Source organism: Grampus griseus (assembly GCF_964374135.1).
Source record: "Grampus griseus genome assembly, chromosome: 2".
Lineage (NCBI taxonomy): Eukaryota > Metazoa > Chordata > Mammalia > Artiodactyla > Delphinidae > Grampus > Grampus griseus.
In genome coordinates, this window is record NC_139018.1 from 115643639 (window position 1) to 115664747 (window position 21109).

General features: G+C 53.4%; 1 protein-coding gene across 1 annotated transcript in view; it reads right to left on the reverse strand.

The window, feature by feature from the left end:
- Positions 1-21109, reverse strand: part of HCN4 (hyperpolarization activated cyclic nucleotide gated potassium channel 4) — a gene marked incomplete at both ends in the record, with an annotated part of 41208 nt that overhangs the window by 11230 nt on the left and 8869 nt on the right. Inside the window, one exon of the mRNA XM_082648781.1 lies at positions 3756-4179. Coding sequence (XP_082504907.1) covers positions 3756-4179 — 424 coding nt within the window. The remainder of the gene's footprint in view (positions 1-3755; positions 4180-21109) is intronic.

The following is a 21109-nucleotide window of genomic DNA, read 5'->3' on the forward strand; positions in this document are numbered from 1 at the left end:
CCTATAACAAGCTCACACCTCAGAGGGAGGGAAGAGGCTTGGGAGGGAGGATGCTGACCTAGATCGCCCAGGATGCAGGCAGAGGCTGGCGTCCTCTGAGACAGTCGTCTACGCCTGCCGAGACCCTCCACCTACCCTGACTCCCAAGAGCTGCTACTAACGTTCGGGAACTCTCGGCTGGGAGGCTGGGCTGGGCTGAGCTGGGCTGGGGGAGGCAGCTGAAGGCTGAGGGTCAGGAATCCAGCATCTCTGCAGCTTCACCAGGGGATCTTGGGCAAGCTTTTCCCTCCCCATGGGAGGCCGACTCTCCAGCCCTCACCCAGCACCACCACCGTGTCCTCAGAATGACCAGCTAACATGATCCTCACCGAGGGAGGTTGGAGTGGGGACTGAGGCCCAGCCTCTGAGGACATCAGAGTACATCTGACAGTCGGGGAAACTGAGGCCTAAAGAAGGGGAGAGATTCACATGAACTGGAGTTGGAGGAGGAGATAGAGCAGGGTTTTCTCTTCGAAACACCTCCCTCCCCAGGTCTCATGCAGACCTGAGGCCTCAGAGGTCTCCCTGCTGCTGCCTACAGGCCAAGGTGAGGCTGGGAGAAGCCCCAGGGGTGGGAGAGGCTACTGAGGGTATGGAGACAGGGTTCCAGCTGGGAAACCCCAATCCAACCCCAGGAGTCTGGGGGGAGCCCCTAGCTGGGCAGTGTGCCCGGCAGACAGCAGCTCAAAGCAACTTCCCTCCCAGCTGCTAGGCAAGATAAGGGTGTATGGTGTGGAGGGGGTGTGGAGTCATCCATCTGGCCTCCTGGGATCTCCCTTCCTGCGCACAAGACAGGGTAGTGATGTCCAGTTCAGGGTCCTGACCTGGGGCCTCTGTCCAGGGTCAGAGCCTGCCTGGCCATTTTTGGGTAGCCCAGAGGGTGGCCAGGCCAGAGGGGCAGTGGGGACAGTAAGAGAAGAGCTTACTTAGCTCCTGTCCCAGGGCCCACCCTGCCCACCCACCGGCAACTCTGCCAAATCTCCCCAAAATACCATGGCCCCCAGGGCCCAGGTGTAAGTGGGGAGCAAGGCTGGCCCCCAGCGGGCTGGGGCCTGGAGACACGAACCGACGCTAGAGAAGGGAAAGAGCGACTGCTCTGCTTTTAACGGCAGTCCAGCTGTTAAGTCCAAGACACACAGAAGGTTGGGGGCTTCTTGGGGACTGAGGGAGCCGACGAGGTTCTGAATTTCCACTTGGGACAGAAACCAAGAGACAAGCCCCTCAGGGCATTCCAGGAAATACGCCTCCATCTTCCCTCTGCAGTTACTCAGAGGGGCCCTGGCCACCACCACCCTCACCCCCACAGGCACTGTCCCCTCTCAGCCCTGAGCTCAGACCCACATCCAACCTCTCTGCACCTACATGTCCCCCAGGTTCCTCAAACCCAGTCTGTCCCACAGAACTCACCCCACCCCTCGACCCTCCACTGCCTGCCTCCCCAGTCTCAGCGGGGAGTCGTCCCCAACAGAGGGAGCGGTAACAGGACCAGGCAGCCTACTTTCAGGCCACCTGAGAAAGTGGGAAGGACAGGGAACTGGGAGTCAGGAGGCCTGGGTCAAGATCCTACCACTGGGACAGCTGACCCTTCCACCCTCGGTTTCCTCACCTGACAAATACAGGTAATAAATCCTGCCCTGTTGACTTTGTCAGCCAGGTTTGAGCAACCAATGAAATTATGGGTAGAAAGTATTTGAGAAAAGTAAACACCCTGTAGAATGGGGAGGGGCGTTTATTAAACAGTTCTCTGCACCCAGTTTCACACTAAGGGTTTTACAAACATCATCTCTTTTAATCCTCACAAGAATCCACTGAGGAATGTACGACTTCTACCCACTTTGCCGATAAGAGACTGAGGCTCAGGGGGTAAGGTGGCCCCAAGGTCAGTCAGCTGGCAGTGTGGAGCTGGATTTTAATTCAGGTCTCACGTGTCATCCTAGCCCTAAAGCCCACATGCATTCCACCACACCCGGTCCCTGCCGGGAGTCAAGAGTGCTAACTGGGGTCTGATCTGGCCCTGCCAGAGGTCTGCTGCGTGACTTTGGACAAGTCACTGCTCCTCCTATCAGCAGAAATAATGCAAATTCCAAACCAAAGAGAATTTCTGCCATGAAGTGATTCTGCCAGGCTGGTGTAGGGACTTCTGCAGCACAGGTGTTCGTGACACCTCTGACCTCGATCTGCCAGTGCCCCGACTCTCAGCCATGGGTGCTGTCGCCCAGGGCCCAGGCTGCTGCTGGGAGTGGGGTGGGGGCTTCGTGTCCTGAGTGTGGGAATTTCCATCCAATTGTGCAGAGACCAGGAGACTAGCAGTGAGCCATGGCAACAAATGCACCTCTGCGGAAGCTTCCCCAGGCCACAGCCCGCTCCAGACCCCAAGGCGGACAGTCTCACAGAACACATCTCCCCCCACCCTGGTACATTCAGGCTGGCCTGCCTGCGGCTGCCTCCAAAAGGTGGTACTTGGTGGTAGCGGAAAGTCTCACAAGGTCACCTGCTCTTTTCAAACCCCAGCCTGCAGTCCTCTCTTTCTCCCATAGATGGTTGCATTCAGCCCACAGATGAGTTAGGTTTGTTCAGAATGGTGTTGGCCACCTAGTTCTTTTACAATTTTTTATTCAGTTTCTATAGTCAGTGCTCTGCCCAGACCCCCTAGGATCCCTTTACAGTCTGTGCTCACACAACTCCAGGAAAGCACCAGGCTTGCACTCCCTACAGCTAGCACCCGTGGCTCGTTATCAGAGGCCTGACTGCAGGAAACCGCTTTGCCTGCTAGCACCAAGGGCTGCAAGGGTCCTGAGCCAGTGACTGACAGGTGAGGGGATATAAAAAGTTCAACTCCTTTGCCCTGATTGGGGCAACTCCCAGGTGTGGTGTACACCATCCTGGAGCTCCCCACAGGATTTGCTTGGTGTCACCCTTGTTTGGCTTCCTTCCTTCCTTTCCTTCCTATTCCTTTCCTTCCTTTCCCTGCCCTTCTTCCCCAGTCCCTTACCAGATTTTCCTGGAACCACTTTGCTCCCCATCAAAAAAAAAAAAAATCACTTGCATACAAATCCTCATCTCAGGGTCTGCACCAGAAGAACCCAACCTAAGACAGTTGCCAACAAATTTTGCACAGAAGTCCAGATTTCTGCTTCTCATGATAAATCTTTAGATCTAGCAACCCTGCGCCCATTCTCACTTGGCCACAGTGGCTAGAGCTGAGTAGAGGCTCCCTCATACAGATGGAAGATATGTTCTCCAGTTTTCCCCAGTCCACCACACTCCCTATTGTCCTCCAAATGGCCCTTTTCACCCATTCATATTCCCTGCCTGGCCCCCACAAGCTTCTGAGTTTGCAACCTCCACAGTACAGTGCAGTGATTAACAATGCAGGCTCTGGAGTCCAGGTCCACCAATTAATAATTCTGTGACACTATATAAATCTCTTCATATTTCTCTATTTCCTCATGTAAAAAATGAGTACTTATACCTACCTATATGGTGCCCTCTATGGTTGTTAGAGACTTAAATGGGATATTGCCTGTGAAGTGATTCGTGTAGTATCTAGCGCATGATAAGAAGTCAAGAAGTTACTAATATTTGTCCTCTTGGAAGAGATGTGCCTGCTACAATCCGACAGCCCACAACCAACTATCTGAGGTTACCTGCTGGTCCCTCACTCCCCTAGAGGGAAGACACCTCTTCCCTGAAGAGGTTTGGGTCTGAACACTCACCTCTTCCCACTGGTGAATATATCGAATGAGGCGAGAGAGACGCAAGAGGCGCAGGAGGCTGAGGATCTTGGTGAAACGGACGATGCGCAGGGCCCGGGCAGTCTTGTAGACCTCCGAATCGATGCGTGTCTCCACAATGAGGAAGATGTAGTCCACGGGGATGGAGGAGATGAAATCCACCACGAACCAGCTTTTGAGGTACTTCATCTTAATCCGCTGCGGGTCCAGGATGATCTCTGTGTTGTCCTCCACCACAATCCCTGTGCGGAAGTTGAGGACCAAGTCGATGAGGAAGAACGTGTCCGACACCACGTTGAAGACAATCCATGGTGTGGTGTTCTCATCCTTGAAGAAAGTGATGCCCACAGGAATGATGATCAGGTTTCCTACCATCAGCAGCAACATGGTCAGGTCCCAGTAAAATCTGCCCAGAGACACATAGGTCAGTCATAGGAGGAGAGAGAGAATGAATTACAGACTAAAAGAAAGCTCAGAGACAGCAAAGGTGGGAGAGAGAAGTCTTCAGAGGTTCTGAGACCCTGCAGGAGATAGGTGCATGGGTACCAGGGCAAGATGTCATGACTGGCATAGAAACAGCCTCTTCCTTAGTCATCCTTAGGGATGCCTTCTGCCTGCCCCTCCGTGAGATCCCCGATGACAAGCCTCCTACTCCAATCCCCATGCCCCAGTGAGAGGCTGAAAAGCAAACTAAATGATGACATCCAGAGAGAGGCGAGAGGCTGTTTTAGCAGCAGAAGTAATTCACCCCGCACCACCCCAGGCTCAGGCCAGGATGCTCCATCCTCCCTGAGGGTCAACTGTGGCCTGAGACAGGATGGCAGGCAGACCTGCCACAGACCGTGACCAGAGAACAGGGGAGGTCCAGACACACAGCAGAAGCCTGGGATGCTGGAGGCATGGGATCCAGTCCTAGCTCTGTTACTGACAGGCAGGTGCCCTCCCCACTCTGGGCCTCAGTTTCCCCACTGTGCAATGAGGGGCGGGGCCTCCACACTCGGTCCTGTAATTCTGACCTGGCCTTCTCCCACACTGGCTCTCAGGGGGCCTCTCTTTAGTCTATCCCCTATAGTCAGAAAATGTCTGACCATCTCTCTCCCCCAGAGGTTTACTTCTAAACACAGCGGTAGGGAAGGTCAGTGATATCTTCAAATGCAGGCAGTGTTTTTCTTTTTTTTAAATATATTTCAACAATTTTATTTTATTTTTTCCAGCAAATAATTCATATTTAGCAAAGTAGATATTTTTGATGTCCAAGTACACATTTAAATAAATACTGATTGAATAATCAATATATTAATCACAATAAAATATTGCAAATATTTTCTCATTTTTTCTTAAAAAGGTTCCTTTAAACATTATTTGGTAGAATAATTATTTCAGTTACCAGAGTTTCTGTGATAAAATGTTTGAAACATTTTTATCGGAGTATAGTTGATTTACAATGTTGTGTTAGTTTCAGGTGTACAGCTAAGTGACAGGCAGTGTTAACGGGGGGATTTCAGGCACCAGTGAGGTACCACTCAATGCAACAGAATGAGACCAGTGGGGGCTTCCAGCATCACTTCTTCTAAGGCCTCAAAGCAACTGCTAATATTTCCTGGGGAGGTGGGGAGGGACCCTCAGGGTGAAGCCTCTGAGAGGTTAAGCAGTATGAGGAGGCAAAAGCCAACTCACAGGGCTCCCATCTGGCCCAGCAGGGGCCCCTCTGGAGTATGCAGGTAGCACAGGTAGGCAGAGACCCTATGTCTAGAAGGCATGACCAGGGACCCTGCCCAAGAACCAGCCACCCCAGGGCTGGCCCTAAAACTGAAAACTTGCACTGCAGAGCTCTTTCTCTCTGCTAGTAATTTAAACAGTTACACAATGACAGATAAATGTATTATGTTGGGAAGAAATAAGCCTGTCTTCTCCCAAGAGAAATAACCTTTCAGCCATCTTTAATGCTCTACTGCAGGGAAGCCAGGGGGAAGGGAGTGGGAGACAAAAAGATAAGCTTTCCTCGAGTCTTCAGTGGGTCCCACCGCAAAACCAAAGTGCCCCGGCCTGAAGAGTTCCAAGTTTGAAAAGAATTACTTCACAGCAAATTGCTTTCTTTGTCAGACTCAGAATGGCGCTCTGAGTCAAGGAGAGGGCAGGGCCTGCTTCAGTGAAGGTGGGCGAGAGAGTTGTCCCACATCACACAGCTCAGGGAAGTGTGGCTTCCGGAAAGGCAGCTTCCGGCAGCTCCTCTGAAAGCCAAGTTCTTTAGGGCATCAAGACGGGACTTCAAGTCACAGCCTCACTGGGCTAAGGCCTTTCTCTCTAAGTCTGGTGCCAAGAGGTCAACTTTAGCTCCTTCCCTGCCCCACAGCCCGCCACCCCTTCGTCAGCCCTACTCCCCCTGTGCCATCTGGGAGAACCCACCCCAGCCTTCACACCCACTACACAGAACACAGCACATCCTGCTAATGACTTCTGGGCCCTGGGAGAATGGTTTCAGCTTCTATGCTGCTCTCAAGCTGTGTATACTCTCCACTCAGCCTCATGCACACCATTCAAAGACAGCTGCAGACACTCATTAGATGCCATACACAGGTATCCTCATTCACACACACAGTGTGCAAACACCCCTATGTACACATGGCCATCGTTCCTTTTATTTAATCTCTTGGGAAAAACAAAACAAAAAAATTGTGACATAGAGAGGCCACTGAGAGCCTTGTGGCCTCTGTACATAAAGCTAATAATACACCCAGACTGGGAGAGTTTCTAAAATTAACAGAGCGGGTGCAAGGCAGCTCGGAATGCTGACTCGGGCAGGCCTGCTACTCCAGCGGGTTTCTACACTCTCCCAAGCTCTAGTTCCCTCAATTACAGACCAAATTTGAGACAGTAATTAACAGGAGAATGTTTTCATTTCGTGGTCTTCATAAAACCAAATTACATGAGGCAAAAACACCCATTTCCTTGCATTCTGATTAACTGTTTCAATCATGAGTTTCCAGATGCTAAGGAATATCTTCTGGTGCCTGATCTGGGCTGGGGTCAGAACACTGGAGCACTTCTTCCCGCACACCACTGTCCTGGAGCATCAAAAGAGATACTCAGAAGGCAGCGTAATATGGTGGGAAGAAAGCAGCACAGGCTCTCAGGCCAACCCACCTGAACCTGATTCCTGGTTCCATCGTTTGCTAGCAAGTTGCTTAATCTCTCCAAGCCTCAGTTTCCTCATCTGCTCACCTAACTAGTGGAACTGTTATAAGAACAAAATGAAGTGACATTTGTAAAATGCTCTGACCTATGCCTAGCCCATAGTTTTAAATGAGTAAATAAGTAATTCAAGTCAAAAAATTCACAGGAAAGAGGTGAGGGAGGTAGAGGAAATCTTCCAGGGAAGAGCCAAAGCAAAGCATCTACAGGGGGTGGGTGGACGGGAGCTTCATAATGGTTCCAGAACAGCCAGGGGTGGAATTAAGGGCCCACAATATTCCCTGGATAATTGGACGGCAGAACCTATTTACCTCAGCATAGAGATGCCCTGATCTCAGGGAGCTCACGGTCCAAGGCTTAGCCAGAAGACAGAAGACAAGTTGGGCAATGATGTAAGAAACCATCCCAGGCAGCAGCCCAGGCATCTGAAAAGGTGGGCTCCTGGTGGCCTAGAAGGATGAGGTCATAAAGTGCTCCTGGAGGAGGTAACAGAAGTTGGGCTTTGGGAGCTGACCTTGGCCTTGCTTCCTTACTCTTTGCCAGACAGTTGCACAGATTTCTGAAAGCTGGGCCGGCAGAGAGCAATAAATGGTGTTCAGCACCACGGACAGCTCCCGGCGTGCCTGCCAGCCCTAGGGTCCTGGCCCAGCCAGCGGAAGTAGCAACAGCCTCCCCACTGCATCCGCAGCTCTCTGACCCCTCTTCTCCCTCAGTCCCAGTGATCAGAAGCATCTCAAGTGATTCCTTAATGTCCCTGCACATTTTCAATGGGGGGCTCCTTGGTGACTGAAAAGGCTCTATTCAAAAAGACCCCAAGGGGCTTCCCTGGTGACGCAGTGGTTGAGAGTCCGCCTGCCGATGCAGGGGACGCGTGTTCGTGCCCCAGTCCGGGAAGATCCCACATGCCGCGGAGCGGCTGGGCCCGTGAGCCATGACCGCTGAGCCTGCGCGTCCGGAGCCTGTGCTCCGCAACGGGAGAGGCCACAACAGTGAGAGGCCCGCGTACCGCAAAAAAAAAAAAAAAAAGACCCCAAAACACTCACATGTATCAAGCACTTACTTGGTGCTTTCAATGCATTACTTCATTTATTCCTCACACCAGCACTAAGGGAGCTGCTATTATCTGTATTTTACAGATGATGACACTGAGGTTCAGAGAGAAGTATCTGCCCAAGACCACGCAGCTAGTAAGGAGCAGAGCCCTAATTCAGAAAGGTCTGTGGAACTCCAGAGTCTGATCTCTTGGGATTTTAGGCACCTCAGTGGGATGCGGGGAGGTGGACAAGCCTTTCTGGCACGTTTGCCTTACACTGTGGAGGGAGCCTACCACAGCAGGTACAGCCCCTGCCCCAGAGAGAAGAGAAGGGTGCAAAGAGGTTTCAAGGGGACTTATCTTCCTGATGCCAGGCCTTCTAAGGTACTTTCTGGGTGGGGAAACTAACACACCTTTCAAGTATTAAAAGCACCCCAGTCATCAGCAGTCATCAGCACCCCAGTCATCAGTTGTACCCATCCTGCAGAAAGGAAAACTAAGGTCCACCAAGAGGGAATAGTTAACATTTCCAAAGCCTCAACCTGGAGGCCCCATGCTCCCCTGGCCCCCACTACCCCTAGAATCATTCATGAATAAATCCCACAATCCCGGCTACGCATCCACAGTGGCAGGTGGCAGGTCCTGGCGGGGAAGCAATGGATGGCCAGACTCGGGCGTGCTGGGGTTGGCACAGCCCTGAATCAGAGGCCTTGGTCTCCCGAAAGCCCGATGACCCTCCCCATCCCAGTGTTCTCTAAGCTGAGAGGAAGTCCCAGCCAGCAAGACACCAGCTGGGCTCTGGAAGCCCCTGTCCCTGGACCCCAGGTCTGTTCTCCCTCAATTCTGGACCTTACTTTCTAACTGGACCAACAGGTCCATCTAGGCAGGTGATGGCCTCTCAGCAGGAGGGAGTGGTCTGTGGGCCAGCTTTGGAGGAGCGGGGTGCCCACGGGCAGAAGGAAGGGGGTGGCAAAAAGCCCAACAGCCCATTACACGGATACCTGGAACATTTCACGGTCTGAGTGGAAGGTTATGGCCTCAAGGGAGCTGAGGGAAGAGAAGATAGAAGGCTCCTGATCCTGAACTCGGAGACTCAAGGACCAGACCAAGGGGCCTCTCCTTCCCTGGAGGCTGAAGAGGATGTGAAGGGTGATAAAACGGAGGCAGAAGTGGAAGTCCCGGGCTCCCCTGGTGGCGCAGTGGTTGAGAGTCCGCCTGCTGATGCAGGGGTCACGGGTTCATGCCCCGGTCAGGGAAGATCCCACATGCCACGGAGCGGCTGGGCCCGTGAGCCATGGCCGCTGAGCCTGCATGTCCAGAGCCTGTGCTCCGCAACGGGAGAGGCCACAACAGTGAGAGGCCCGCGTACCGCAAAAAAAATTTTTTTAAAAAGAAGTGGAAGTCCTGGAATAGGGACGACCTCCTTTAGTTTCCTCTTGTCCACACCTGCCCATGCTTGCCTCTGAGCACATATACTCTCTCTCACACACACATGAACACATTTTTGCACACACACTCTCATCTACGCACCCCTGTTAAATTTTGTCTGCGTACACGCATCCATTTTCACACAGGCATACTTTCTTGCACACCCACTTGCATACATTTTGACACAAATGTTATCCACTGGGAATCCTGTCAGCTGTAAGAAAGAGAATGTCTGGTTTCTGCCCATTAAGATCTTTTCCATCCTTCAACATTCACCTGAAGTGCTGCCTCTTCTGGGCCTCCCCAGCCTCTCACTGATGGAGCCACAGCCCAGCCTGAGCCCTGGCTCTGGATCTCCTAGAAAACTGTGGATTCCTTGAGGGCAGGAGCCTTGTCCCAGACATGCCTGTGTCCCTGCAGTGCTGGTGGCAGGATGTGGGGGGGGGGAGTCCCCCGTACTTTCTCCTGGGTGAGCAGCACACCCACGGCCCCATCTTATACCCTCCCCTCTGTGCAGACGGCTCCCACTCAGACCGCTCCTAGCACCAGACTGCATTCCCACCTGCCACCTGGAGGGCCTGCTGGCCCCTCCACCCAACAAGTCCAAGGCTGAGCTCAGCATCTTTCTCCTCAAAGCTGAATGGCACAGTCAGCATTTCAATCACCTGGGCTGGAAACCTCACAGCCATCCTCAGCTGCTTTCTCTTTCCTCCCACCCACCCCTGCAGGCCAAGCAGTGGCCAAGTCTTGTCTGGCCTCTTCAATGACAGCTTCTGAATCGGTCCCCAACTGCTCTGTCCTAGATCAGTTCCTCACTACTCCTCACCTGGACCCTTGCCCCTGCCGCCCACCTGGTCTCGGCCTCCTCCCTCTTTCCCTCCAAGCCACATGCTCTCTGGGTTATCTGGCCAAATAGCATTATGATTACGTCACTCCATGCTTGAACCCCACTTTGGTAGCCTCCCACTGACTACAGAAGAAGGTTCGAGTTCCTTGGTCTGGCACCCCCGACCCCACTTCCCTCTTCTCCCTTCCACTTCCTTCACAGGAGTCAACTGGACACTTTTGGCCCCATCTCCATCCACCTCCTGGTTCCTCCTCCTGAGAACCACCCCTACCTCTTGAACCCCCATCTTTTGAAATCCCTTCTCTCATCCAAAGCCCAGTTCAATTGCCTCCTTCTCCATGAGCTTCGCCTAACTGTGCAGTGTGTCTATGTTAGCAGTCGTCACATCCTGCCTCTTTCATCAGGTACCACCGAACTCTCCTTCTAGCCCCTCAACAAAGAAGCCAGGAGTCTTTTGTGTCTGAGAAATGGACGGGAGCTGGGAGCTTCACCCTCCATTTCAGGTCCAGCATAGATAACTGCCCAAGCTGCTCATGAAGACGATGAGAATGAAGGAGGACAGCCATCAACATCTGTTGGGCATTTACTATTTGCCAGGCGCTCACCTGAGTCCCTTATATAGACTATCTCATTTAATTCTCATAAAAACCCTATGAAGGGCTTCCCTGGTGGCACGGTGGTTGGGGGTCTGCCTGCCGATGCAGGGGACAGGGGTTCGTGCCCCGGTACGGGAGGATCCCACATGCTGCGGAGCGGCTGGGCCTGTGAGCCATGGTCGCTGGGCCTGTGCGTCCGGAGCCTGTGCTCCGCAACGGGAGAGGCCACAGCAGTGAGAGGCCCACGTACCGCAAAACAACAACAACAACAAAAAAAACCCCTATGAAGTAAATACTATGATTATGCCCATTTTGCAGTTGAGGAGACTGAGGCACAAGAAGTAGAGAAATTTGCTGTATATGGTGGATCAGGAATTCAAACCCAAACAGCCTGACTCCAGAGTCCCACTTCCAACCACTCTATACAAATATAAACCTGGTTGGTAGTATTTTCTCTCTCCCAAACCCTGTGCTGACTCCTACTGCACCCCTCCCTCCCAAACCTGTCTCCTGTGCTCTCTTCCACGGCATCTTCATCCCCACCTTCTTCACTCCCGAACCCGTCTGCTTTTTCCCTTAAGCGAACCTTCGTTGTGTCACTTTCCCAAACCCCCAGAGGGTGGAGTGAGCACCCTCCCCGCTCCACACCGATGCCCCTTCCTGTCTGTGGTAGGAATGTATACGAGATCCTCTGAGCAACCTGTCATTTGCTGCCCATCTTTCCAGCATCCATCTGCCACCCTTGGGGACCCTGGTGATGCTGGCACCTGGTTTACAACCTTCTGTTCCACTCCGAATCCTGCCATCATCATGGGTGACTTCTACTCCTTCTCAGCAGCCCAACAATAAACACCCAGCCTCCCAGTGGCTTGAAGTCCTGCCTCTAGTGTCTTCACTCCAGTCCATTCCAAGAGCACACCCTGGATCGGGTCACTATCTCCAGTTGGTCCATCTCTAATCTCAATGCTCTCTCTCACCCTAACCTCCTTTCCTTCCAGCTCTTTTATCCAATCATGCTAAGTCTCTTCTTTAGTGTCCCAGGAGCCTGAAGTTGGCTGACCCTCTAATTCTCCCATGAGAACCCTCCTGCCTCCTCCCGTCACCCCCAGGCATAATGGTCCTGCTCATCAACCTCTCTCGCCCCGTCCTTCCGGCACCCACTTCACCAGATCACAGTCCTAGCTCAGGACCACCATCAGCTCTTTTCCTGTTTACATGGGGGGCTGTGCAGAAAACCTCAGACCTCAGACCAGTCCTACTATAGACCAAGTGCCTTAGCTCCTTGTGCCTCTATTTCCTCATCAAGATTTCCATGCTCAGCTGGGCCCTCACCTCTACCAGCCTATCCTCCAGGAGACCCTAACGACCTTTCCCACCCACTTCCCACAGCAGCTTTTCCAAATTATCTCCTCTCTCCTCAGAGCTCTGAAACTACCACTTCCCCTCTCCCTCCCAGCAGATAACACCACTTCTACTTCACAGAGAAAACAGAAGGCCCCAGAATGTCCCCGTCCTCTTCCCGCCACCAGACTACTCCCTTGCTTGTCTCCTCCTCACCGCCTTTCCCTTCCCCAGTCACAAGGGGATCAGTGACCCTTCCACCTGCCCTCTTGACACTGTTCCCTTTTTCCTCCCCAGGAAGCTTAATCTACAGGTTATCCATCCTCTCACCCATATCTTCAATCTCCCTCTCTACTCATCCTTTTCCATCAGCTTTTAAGCTCTCTACACTTAAAAAAATAAAATCTCTCCTGAATCCCTACTGTCTTATCTCTTCTCCCCTCAGAACCAAGCTTCCTGAGACACGTGTCGCCATCCCCACTCTCTCACTTCCACGTCCGTCCCCAACACGCCTCTCAACCCCCCAGCAACACTGCCGATGCACACGTCCTGCTGCAAAATCCCACGGACACTTTCTGGTCTGTTTCCGTCTTGACCCTCTGCATCATCTGACGCCGTGTGCCATATCTGCTGAGACACCTCACTCTGCTCTTTGTTCTACCTCTCCTTTCCCTCCCGTTGCAGGAGCTCCTCTTCCCCTGCATGACCTTTAAATGTTTTTGTTCCTTTGGGCCCCCGCCTCCTCTCCCTCCTTACTCTCTCCCTGGGTGACCTCACCAACTCCCAAGGCTTCATTATTCCACTGGCTTCCAGACCAGACCTCTCCCTTGAGCCCCATAGCCATGTGTTCACTTGCTGACTACACATCTACACCTCGATGTCCCAAGGGAACTTCACTCTTGACATAGCCAGATATAACTTAGCAGCTTCCCCCATAGGCTTGTGCTTCCAGCATGTGATACCACCAGCCATTCAGATGCTTAGCCTAGAAACCTGGGGATTATCCTCGACTCTCCCATCTCGCTTACCTTCCAACACTCAGTCATGCGGGATGCGGCATGGCTCATCAACTCACCACCTGGCTTACTTCAGCAGCTCCCTAACTGGGCTTCTGCCTCTCCCAGGACCCCACAGACTTCAGGGTCCAGGGTAGGGTCCACAACCTCCCCACGCTTTGCCAAGCCCAAAGTCCTTCCACACTCCCAGCCAAAATCCAAGTTCCTCACTGTCATTCCTGGGCACTTCCTGATGTGGACTCAGCCTCCTCTCTTGCCTTGATTCTCGCCATGCCTCCCCTGTGTGAGATGCTCTGCTCCAGACACACCGCACTTCCCTTCTCCTCTGGGCTTTCCTACATACTGTCATCTGTCTGGAGCTCTCCTCCCCCCCAGCTGCTCACCCCAGGCCACTTGGTTCAGAGGAGCCGTCACTTCTCCTGGGAGGCCATCTTTGTCTCCTAGGAAATCTGGCTAGGGGCCCCTTGTTTGTGCTGCCCTAGCATAGTGTTTATCACACTATGATGGAATTGCACGTTTGTCTATCTTGTGGCCACTTGACTCTCTGAACTTGGCAGAGTGCTTTTTATGAGGTAGGTCCAAAAAAGGTCCAAAAAACATGGGAATGGGTGGAAATATGGGAATGGGTGGAAGCGTGAATAAATGGATGCTTGAATGAATCCCTTGGGAGCCAAAGGCTGAGTGGCAGGAGGCCCAGGAGAAGCTACACAACATGGACAGCCCTCTGACACCCCAGCTCCTTCCCACAAGGCTTTCACAGGCCTCCGATGATCAGGGAGGAATTCATCCCATCCGAACACCCAAGGCATGAAGACTCCCAGCCACATCCACTAGCAAATGGCCCCCACCTGGTGAAGATGATGGTGGGAAAGCCACAGAGAAGGAGGGAGGAGTTGGAAGGGGGCGGGCGGGGGGGTAGATGAACAAGAGACAGGCCAGGAGAAACATGGGGTTGGGGTTCTGACACAGTGGGATGACAGGGGGCTGGCGGGGGAACACTGAGGCTACAGACGTCAACAGAGGCCATGACTGTATTTCCAGCCTGACCAGCACAGGCCCAAGGTGACACAACACACTAAGCCCCCTCTGTTACAGGCATGCCCCCTCTCTGGGGGCTTTGAGGATTCTCCCTTCTCTCCAATAGGCTTGGCCCAGAGATCCAGGAGGTGGGGGGGAGGGGAGGGCAAGAGGAGGCAGCTCCACTTGTCCCTAGAATCTCCCGACATCGTCCCCACCTTGTGGACCCAGGATGAGTCTCATCTCCCCAAACCTGCAGAAATGACTTCTCTTCCTTTTCCAAGATGTAAACGCAGAGCAGGGCCCAGAGGGGGAGGAGTGGGGGTCCTCAGCAAAATTGTCTTACTGTTAAATAAATGGGTGGATTAAAGGCTGCTGGGGGGAGGGTTGGTGGAGACTGGCAAAAATAAAAATAAAATACACTAAAATGTTAACATTGATATTTCTACGTAGTGGGATTACGGGTGATTTTTGTTTTCTCCATTACACCTTAATGTTCTAAATTCCCCATAATGGGCAAATATTACCTTTTAATCAGAAAAATAAATCCACCAGTAACCACCGACCAGTGTCCCATGCTGTAGAGTCTTCTAACGTGTGTCAGGGGAGAGACACACACGGGTCCCCGGGGAACTCCCAGGCGGCCCGGGTAGACAAAGGTGCTGTCCGACGCGAGGGCAGGAAGAGCAGATTTCCCGGAGTCGCTTCAGGAGGAGGAGACGGAGGGAGGCCATTTGAAGGGCAGGTGTAATAGGCAAAGGAGACCACGTGCCTGCCCACAAAACCCACGTGGGAACGCACACACGTGGGCCACCTTCCTTGCCTTCCCTCCCTCACAATCAATAAAGCTGCTGGGAAGCGTCTACCAGCCCCTCCCCGCCCCTGCGCGTCCAGTCTCTCCTTCATCTTTCTCGGAGGCAGCGCTGCGGCCCCGCCCCCTCCCCACGCTCCACCCACCCGAGGGGGGCGGGGCGCAGGAGTCTGGCATTTTAGCCTCCCCGCCCCCTCACGCTGGAAAGCGCTGCCTTCCACCGCCCTCCGCTCGCGCCTCTGAGGGGAATGAACGCCCGACCCTGGCGTCTCCCCCCTACGGCAGATGAATGGCTGTCTGCCTCCCACCCCCGCCTGGCCAGTAGGGCTCTATTTTTAACCCACCTCAAAAATCTCTGACTCAGAATCACAGTGCTCCCAGGTAGCTGCTCCCTCGGCCGCCTGAAGCGGCCTCCCAAACAGATTCAGAGCCAAGGGCATCTAGCTAGCGCTGGGTTCATGGGTGGGTGGGTGGGTGGGATTTTGGCGTATCTTTAGGTTCTCACTTTTCTATAAGGATGACCTATTACCGGAACAACAAAATTTGGTTTTGTTTCTGTTTCTGAAGACCCAAACAAAATGACCCTTTACCCCTGCCTCTTCCCTGGACAGTCACCGTCCTGAGCTGAGGCCCTAGTCCCTCAACGTGAGGGCTAGTCTCGGCCATTCCCCAAGGAAGAGGTGAGCTGTGTGAGAGCTGGAACTGCCAGAATCTTGCCTGCCCCTTCTGTGATCTTTCAGTCATGTAGCACAGTGCTTCTTCAAACTTTAATCTGCACGCAAATCGCCGGGGGATCTTAACCAACATGCAGACTCGGATTCTCTGGGTGTGGGGTGAGGGCTGACACCTGTATTGCTACCAGGCTCCCAGGTGATGTTGAGGCTGCTGGTCCAGGGACCACACGAGAAGCTAAGCTGTAGCAGACAGTACAGTGGTTAAGCACTCTAGTGTTTGAACACCTGGCTGTGTCGCCTTGAACAAATCGCTTAACCGCTCTGAAATCTGTTTTTTTCACTTCCCATTTTCTTTTATTTATACAAAACAATTGTTTTAAATATAATTTAAAAACCCCTCCAAGCACCGGTGTCTGTCTCTGGTTTCCACCACCACTTCCCCCCCGACACCCCCTCATGGACACAGCTTGAGGGTACTTGGAGGGGCAGGGAAACGTCTGGGGGTTGTGACGTGACCAAGGCACTGTCCTGGAAACAGACACAATGATGGGTCCCTGTTTCAACTTGGGCAAAGGAGGCGATAATGAAACCCTCCAACACAAAAAGTTACGACAGGGATGGCAGGAAAAACAAAAACAGAAAAAGGGAAGGAAAAATAAGACCAAAAATAAAACTCAAAAACCTTCAATATGAAGGCAGCAGATGGGGGAGGGGCACTTACAAGGGAAAACCGAGTTCGGTGGAGACAGCAGCATCCGAGTCCTATGATGTTGTCACTGGGTCATGATGCCCCTTCCCGCCTCCCGAGCTCGCAGGCTAGTCCCCCCTTCTCTTTGGTCTGCAGAGCCACCGCCCTTCAAGGTGAGGAGGGGCACCTGGGGGCTCTAATTGGGGATCAGAGGGAGGCCGTGGGGATTGTGCCCATGGGGATGCTGGCAGAATCTGCGCACTTCTTTTCCTCAAGTCACACCCCATCCCGAGGGAAGGGCTCCCACATCCTCCGTTTGGGGTTCCCTGCCTGGGGAGCGTGTGATTTCTACAATCCCATATGGCAGAACCTCCAAACCCCTTCTCTCCAAATGTCCAGCTCCCCACCCCCATGGTTCAAAGTGCAACCCAGTGGGGCGCGGGGATGGGAGCCTTCAATCTGTCTTCTCATGTACAAAACGAGTACATTAATCCCACCCCACAGGATTCCGAGAGAATTCAGTGAGATGATAATATGCTACACAACGCAAATACCCAGTACGTACTGGCTGTTATCATCATCATTATCATTCCTGTAACCACTAAGATGCAGGCCCTGGTCTGAGGACTATGGGGATCCAGAAGTGTGTGGACTGGTCCCACGTCAAGGAGCCCTCGGTCTTGGGGGGTGGGGGGCAGCATGGCTTGTTGGGCACAAAAGCCCCAAAGAGGAGGGGGCCTGAGAGTGCCCACTGGTCAGGAAGGTTGGCCTTGTGGTTGCAGGAAGGAGGTCCCTGCTACACAGCAGAAGGAAGCTAGGCCAGGGGCCCGAGTGTCTTGGGTTCTACCCAGCTCAGTCTCTTAACTTGCTGTGTGCCCTTGAACAATGCCCTGGCTCTCACAATCCCTGCCTCAGTGTCCCCGTTGGTACAATGAGAGGATGGAGCCAGACAATCTCTAAAGACACGCCGATTCCATGGCTCTCTGCAGTGCAGAGGCTAAAGAGGCCAGCCAAGGGCAGCTGGCCAGATGGAAAGCTGGCTGAGAGAAGAGTGCATATCTCAGAAAACCAAGACACCCCGTCCCCCAACCCAATACTGATCTGAAGAAAAGATGGGGCCATCTTGAATGCCACACTGAGTAGTCAGGACTCTTCTGGGGACATGGGGATCCACGAAGGCTGCGGAGGAAGAGCTCCTCAGGGAAAGGATCGTTAACTGCACCTTCTCAAGAGCACAGCTGAGCACAGGCCTGGCCATAAGGAACACCAAGACGTCAACACATTGATCCTCCCATGGTCTTAGACCTCCTCTGCAGACCCTAAATCTGTGCACTCACAGAGACACACTAGCATAAGAGTGTGCACACACACACATCGAACTATACAGCAGAGGTCACCTGCTCTACAGCCGCCCGGAATTGCCAGGATGCTGTGTTCCCTCTGGCTAGCGGCCTAACCTCTCTGAGCTTCACTCAGCTGAAAAGACTATTGGGGAAAATTGTGGAGGGGACCAGCAATTGGAGAACTTCTCCACCTGGGCTTATAAGAAACAAAAGAGGCTCAAACACAGCTCTCCCCACTTAGGAGAATGAAGCAAAAATGGAATATTGCTGTGGAGTAGCAGGTGAGCACAAGCTCAGGGGAAATTAGGTAGGAGAGCTCACCTGCTCCTGCGGGAAGGGCGTGCTCCTGGGAAGGAGGAAACGGGGTGCATTTGGGGCAAAACTCCCTAAGGCCAAGCAGCACTGGTGCCGCACAGGGCTAATGAGGACACCAGGGGAGGGCTGTCCCATAGAAGGTGGCTAAATATTGACTCTGGGAGGGTCTCTATGTGGCCCTCTTGTTAGACTGTGGGTCTCCTGGGAGTGCCTGGGCTCTGGGGACATGAGCTGGACAGGACTCCACCTTCCCTCCAGGAAAACACAGGCTGACAAGGACATTAAGCAAGGGGCATGTTCCCTGGGGTCCCTCCAGCCCCAGAGTTTTATGGTTCTCTTTGCTAACAACCTGCGAGAAAGAAAAGGGAACGACTCCCTGGGGAGGGGCCCATCATGAATGGCTTGGATGTATTTCACTCCCAGGCTCTGGGGAGCACTGAAGGGCTATGATGAATGCAGTGCAGTCAGAGAACCGCAGACTGCTAGCGCAGAAGGGGCCCTACGGGTGCCAGCTCATTGGCTCCTAAAGTGACAGAAGCAGAATCACCTGGGTGCTCCCCAAACTTATACCCACCCGGGGCCTCACCCACGGAGACCCAGGCATCCATAATTGCATAAAGCTCCCAGGTGACGCTACAGCCACCAATTTCGGATTTGGGGTCGTGCTAAAACCCAACCTCTGGTCCCATTTTCAGATGAGGAAAGCAAGGCCAGGGTGGTGAGGGCTCAGCTCAGCCCACAGAGCTGGATGGGGCAGAACCAAGTCTTCAACTGGCCTCTTACTCACAGCCAGCTCCCTCAGCTCTGTCAGCAGAAGCTTCAGCGCAACATGGCAGGAGGATGACTCCCCAGAGCCTCTGGGACAGGATGGACAGCTTGCCACATTTCCTAACCCTGCCAATTCCAAAGAGGATGATCCTGCTGGTCTTCCCCTTGGATTCTTCCAACCATAGTTGTCCAGTGTGATCTGTGGTTTCCACGGATCCTCACATCTGAACTCTTCCAAGGCCAGGTTGGAGCTTCCAGGAGGGGACAGTGGCCCCCTACAAGAGGTGGCTGGGAGGAGGGAGTGGGTGCGGGCCTTTGCCCAGGGAACAAAGAAAAGAAAGCCCGATCTCCACTCCCACAGGGGTTAATGGGTTACAGCATAAGCACACAACACGCTAGGGAGCCCCCCGCCCTGAGCCCCAAGACAGGGGCTGGCAGAAACCCTGCAGAAAGAGGCCAGTAGGTAAGGAATCCCCCGCCCACTCTGGGAGCACAGGGGCCCTGTAAATCCAAGATCACGGCTGGATGGGTCTCGGCAGAGTCTCAGGAATGAGGGAGGGAGATTCTCATCAGCTCTATTTGTCAGCGGTGCTGTCCCTGCCCTGCTGGCTCAACGTGTACTAATGGGGTCAGGATTACGGGTTCAATACCTACTTGGCCAACTAGCTTTGCTCCCTTCTCAGCCTCAGACTGAGCCCTGACACTGGACACTGAGAGAGGAAAGGACTTTGCTGAGGTCACACTGCAGAACAGGATGAGGGTCAGGAGGGTCAACTCAGCGTGGGAGGGGTGGACAGTTACAAGCTGGGAATGCTGGGATGAGAGGCCCAGGGCTCCAGGCTGGGCCAGCCCCGATGTTGAATGAGGACAGGCCACAGCTGCAGAGTCTCCCCTGCTGGACCAAGTTTCTCCTAAAAGTTGCCAGTGGCATTGATGAGACCTGAGGGTGAGGGTCTTTTCCTGTCCCTGGGGAAGGGGATAAGTGCCCCGTATCATATCTGACAATTTGTAGGTGGGAGAAGCCCACGGCTGGGTTTGGCATCAAGCGGTCAGGGACTCGGGTTAATCATTGACAGGGGCTGCTCTGGCCTGCGATGGGGAACCACAGGGTAATTACTTCTGGGCTCCAGGCCACACACTCAGTGACATTATTGCAGTGGTAACACCTGCCTTCTGGGCCTAGGATGGCAGAAGAAGGAAGTCTTCTCAGAGGTTGTACAGCTGGGGCCAGGGCTTGGGAGAGCTCCCCTGGGCTTCAAGGACCCAGGGTGAGAGGCCAGAGAGAGATGCATACAAACACATGCAAACACACACACGTACTCAGGCAGCATCATGGGGTCAGAGTCCTCAAGGGCAAAGCTTAAGGAGTGCAGGTCCAAAACGGCAGGTTCTGAGCAATCTGAGGAATCCTCAGTGTCTGCCAACACCCATCCAAGCCAGGCGGCTCAAGCTCCCAGACACTCGCCTCCAAGAAAGTGTGCAGAATGGTTCTCTCTCTCCTTCAGGTCTAGCTCAGCTCTGCTTCCTCCAGAAGCCTTCCCTGACCATCAGTCCAAACTGGTCTACCTCCTGTCTGCCCTCCCCCTAATCAGACTGGGGGACCCTAAGAGGAGCTGAAGTCCTACTCTCCTCTTTGCCAGGTGGGGAGTGACCCCCATCATAATGGATGAAAACAGTCTTGGAATGCAGTGTCTGGCCTCCCAGAGGGCACGATCTCCCTTAGCCTGCCCCTCCCAAAGCCCAGAAGATAATGTATTAGCCAGCCCCGTATTATGTATTAATTTCCGAAATCCTCGTTCGTGCAGACATAACACATCCACCCACGCGGGTAAATGCTTAGACAGACACAAAATCAGCAGCAGCCAGTCATCAGGCCCCCACAGCTGCGGTGAGCAGACCGGAGGCCCCACTGCTTGCTCTGCAATTTGTGGGAGCCCAGAGCTGGCGGAGCAATGGGGAGTAGAGAGTCCCTCTACCAAGCCAGCTCACCTCTCTGCCCAGCCCAGAGTGCCGCTCTGCAGGAGCCAGGAGCTGGCCACCTGGCTGGAAAGACACACACAGCCCCAAACAATAAGAGACCAGAGCGGGGCAGGAGTGGTCACGTGTGAGGTTTGGTGGCTCTGGCGTTGGGAGCGGTGGCACTGCTGTGTATTTACAATTTGTACTTTACCTCCCCAAGAAGACCAAAGGCAGCTGGCTGGGATGCTAAGAGGTGTAGGAGCTCAGGGAGCTTCAAGGAAGGGAGGGCTTCCTGGGTGGGGGACATA